This window comes from Apteryx rowi, unplaced genomic scaffold (genome assembly GCF_003343035.1).
Source record: "Apteryx rowi isolate R43461 unplaced genomic scaffold, aptRow1 scaffold_3, whole genome shotgun sequence".
Taxonomy (NCBI): Eukaryota; Metazoa; Chordata; class Aves; order Apterygiformes; family Apterygidae; genus Apteryx; species Apteryx rowi.
This window is the reverse complement of record NW_020449418.1, coordinates 6,538,672-6,542,493: the sequence shown is the minus strand read 5'-3', so window position 1 is coordinate 6,542,493 and position 3,822 is coordinate 6,538,672. Positions and strand designations below refer to the sequence as shown.

The 3,822-nt window shown below is 58.2% G+C and overlaps 1 protein-coding gene across 1 annotated transcript; it reads left to right on the top strand.

The window, feature by feature from the left end:
* The first annotated feature begins 364 nt into the window (after nucleotides 1-364).
* On the top strand, nucleotides 365-3,279 carry INA (internexin neuronal intermediate filament protein alpha). Its single transcript, XM_026069678.1, has 3 exons — nucleotides 365-394; nucleotides 1,216-1,340; nucleotides 2,056-3,279. Exons 1-3 carry the CDS (start codon nucleotides 365-367, stop codon nucleotides 2,354-2,356), a joined length of 456 nt encoding a protein of 151 aa, XP_025925463.1. The 3' UTR covers nucleotides 2,357-3,279.
* Nucleotides 3,280-3,822: the final 543 nt, after the last annotated feature.

Below are 3,822 nucleotides of genomic sequence, written 5' to 3'. Positions count from 1 at the left end.
AAGGATTATGCGTAAGTAATCTTCTTAATAGTCTTGATGCCATGTGAAAAGAGGGATTCCAGGACATATGTGTTGGAAAAAATAATGCAACTGGATTAAACATTACCATAATTGAAAATAATCTAGCTACAGCACATCAGCTTTTTTTCTGTGTGACCCTCAGGTCCTGCTTTAAGTGTGGTAATACTTTTCTTTTGAACAAGGTGCGTATTTAGGAGCTAAATTTCCCTGAATGAAACCGGTGGAAAAGGGTAGAAGTTAAAAGAGAATATTCCTATTTTTCAGCTTTTAAATGTTCCTATATGCTACGAAAGCAAGGACAGGTTTCTTTATATTCTTAGGCTATGCTGCCAGATCTGAAGCAATGCGTCAGGCCCTTTTTGCTCGGGAGCAGGTTTGCAGCGGCGTGCGTCTCCCGGCTTCTGCAGCGCCGCGTCACCCCCCCGGGCGCCCCAGGCCCCGCGCGCGCCATCACCGGCAGCTCCCATTTCTCGGCATTTCCCCCTTTCCCTGCAGCCGGCTGCTGCGGGCTTTGCGGGCACCGGCTGAGCCGTGCCTTATGTGCAGACTGCTTGCTCCAAGTCGCGCAGTTTTGGTGGGGCGACGGGGGATCGTCGGCTCGGGGACGGCCTCCGCGGGGGCTGGTTTTACTGCTTTTGGGCGAGCAGCCTGGTGACCCCATCTGGGAGCAGTGCCGGGCCCACCGGCAGCTCGCTTGACCGTCATGCCAGCCTCCCTCTGTCCTCGAGTCGCAGTTTTYTCTGCTCCATAACCAGGCTCGTGTGTCCCTGCTTGTCCTTACCTATGGAAAATGCTGATCCTGCTTAGATACCCCCTTGGTTGCATGTGGGGGAAAGACAGGGCTGCGTTTTCCAACAAAAAATTGGAATAAAAGGTCAGTCCCCACTGTCAGCAAGCAGCACAGAGCTGCCCGCAAACTCTTCCACATCGCAGGCAAAACTGGATTTTGCAGCTCCGGGGGGGCAAAGCCACTGCARGGGAGGAGGCGGAGGCGCTGCTGAGCGGCGCGTGTCCTGCAAGGGGGGAGCGCGGCTGGGACGTGCTGGAAGAGGGTCGAACCCCACCTCCAGAGCCGGCGGGCAAACTGCCCCTCGCACCTTCCCCTTCTCCGCTGCGGATGGAGCAGAAAGCCCGCGGGAGAGGCCCCTGCCCCGAAACAGGGCCGTGACCGCCCCTGCCTTTGCCTCCCTGCAGGACACCATCGGGCAGCTGGAGGACGACCTGCGAAGCACCAAGAGCGAGATGGCTCGGCACCTGAGGGAGTACCAAGACCTGCTTAATGTGAAGATGGCCCTCGACATCGAGATAGCTGCCTACAGGTACGGCTGCTCGAACCCCCGGCCGCCCCCCCAGGCACAACCTCCCAGCCCCCCCAGGCTGGCATAGCGGTAGGGACATTTTGGATTGGAAACTTGCCTCCTTGGCAAAGTCAAAGCACGTTGGGTCAGGGCGTCTCAAGCATCTCTAAATAGATGGAGAAGGCAGATTCCTTCTGTGGTTCAGAGGGATTTTTTGCTGGGGTTTCTGGAGGGGGAGGATGGAGCTGGTCTTATGTACCACATATTGGAAGYGCCCCCAAAATTGCTGAGAAAGGTGTATTATTTTAAACCAGTTTCACGCTGCTCAGCTCTGTGCTGTACCCATCAAAGGATAAATACTGGGAGAAAGGGCCTAAGGAAAGATCATCACTAATGCTGCAGAAATGTAGAGAAGAGGAAGGCAATGGGGAGGGGGGGGAATTTGCAGCATCATTTGAGACAATTTTCACCCTAGACTTGGGTGATGGTGTGGAGCGCTCCGATTTACCCACAAATCACAGCCGCTCCTGGCCACACCACCCTCAAAATTTGCAGACGTTTCAAACCCGAACCTCACGTCCAGCYGGCCGTGCCCCCGCTTCCCCAAACCAGGCACACACCGAAAATCCGGCTCACGGCTGCCCCGGGGGGTCTGGTTCGGTCCACACTGGTTGTCGCTGTGAAGGTGTCTCGCAGACGTCCCAGACTAACCTCTCCCCTTGCAATGTGCTTGCAGGAAGCTGCTGGAGGGAGAGGAGACGTACTTCAGCGCGGGAAGCGTCAGCCTTGCAGCGCTGAACCCCTTCCCTAACCCCGCTTACTCTTTCCAGCCAGGGGTCTTTAGTTCCTCTGTGGCCGCTGGTGCAAAAGCATCCCCTCCTCTGTCCATCAGGAAAGAGGAGCAAGAAGAAATTATTAAAGTGGCCTCTAAAATATCAGCCGGYCGGGCCAAAGTGATAGAGGAGACCATAACCTCTACCAGGAAGCTGGAGAGATCAGACCTGTGCGAAGGACGTATTACCGCTGCAAAGATGTAACCCTCGGAGTCCCGTCCCTTTTGCGTTTGAGGGGGAACAGCCTGCCCTTGGCCTCTGAGCTGCCCCTGCGGGAGCGCGGCCGCGCCGGGCTCGCGGGCAGCTGCCCCCGGGAGCCAGGTCCCGCCGGGAGACGGCTGAACCGGGCACACTGCTCCCTTTTAAATGAGGCGGAGGCGCGGGCAGCCGGTGCCGGCAGCGCTGCAGCCAGCTGGATGCATGTCGGTCGTTTCTGTGGTCGCACCGCGGCTCGCGGCACCCGCGCTCCCTCCCGCCGCGCGGCTGAGAAGGAGCCGTCCGGCTGGGGCTGCCGCACGCCCGGCTGTTTCCGGGGCGGAAACGGGAACCAACACATTCGCTACAACCCGTTTCCAGGCTACAGCCCTTCGTCTAGTGTCTAAACCTGTGTGTATCTAAAACATCCCCCCTCCTCGAGCTGCAGCCATCACTTGAATCCCAGAAGCACCGGGTCTGTGAGCCACATATGTTTTAAACTGTAAACCGCGGGTCGCCGCACCTCCCCGGCAGCGCCAGCGCCGAGGGCTCGGGCGCTGGAAACCAGCCGCGAGCCGATGCCGCGGGGCTGCGGGAGGAGCTGGYGGCYGCCGTCCCGCAGAGCAGCCCCRCCGGCCGCCCGCCAAAATTTCCCAAATTTCTTAGCYTCCTCACCCACCGAACTGTTGCAAYGCGTCTGTGCCAACTTTGATGTAGGATTCACAACCGTAGGTTTTCTTCAATGCCTTAAAATTGCCAGCAATCACGTCTGCAAGAGCTGCAGGCCGCGTGCGCGTGCGTCGCGTGCCGGTGCCCCGGCAAAGCCGGCGCTGCCCGTCTGGCGCTGCCGGAGCAGCTCCTGGGCCTGGCAGGCCGCCAGCGCCCGCTCTTCCCTCTTCTGTTGTAAGGCACCAGTTAATAATTAAAAAGGAAGAAATAGTTATGTGAAGCCGACCAAGCCGTCTTGTCGTCCTTTGCCAATAACGATCCGGAGGGGCCGCTGGTGGGGAAGGAGACTTGAGCATTTAGGATGCACCAGAAAGGACCAGCCTGGGTTTTAGACACCCCTTGCCCTCGGTCCGGAGCRGTGCCAGGTCTCTTTCCAACGCCGCCACGGCACAGACTGCCAGGCCCAGGGTGAAACCAGACTTTGCAGGGCTGTGGAGGTCTCTGAGTCTGGTTATTCACCTCCTTGCGCGGGCACTGTGCTGCCCCTGGGTGGTATAAATAAGGGGTTCGGAGAAAGCCGGGAAGGGCTCTGAGGTTTCGGGAAGCCTCTTCTGCCTTCCCAGGGTGACAGCCGAGCCAAGGCAGCTGCAAGCTGCTTAGCTCCTACCCTACAGGAGGCTCCTTGCCCTCGCGCTCCCCATCTTTAGGAGATGATTGAAGACAACACAAAGCAGGGACTGACCCACTCAGCATGTCACCAGCGTCGACCCCCAGCTGCCTCCAGCCAAGCCTCCTTCTCTACAGCT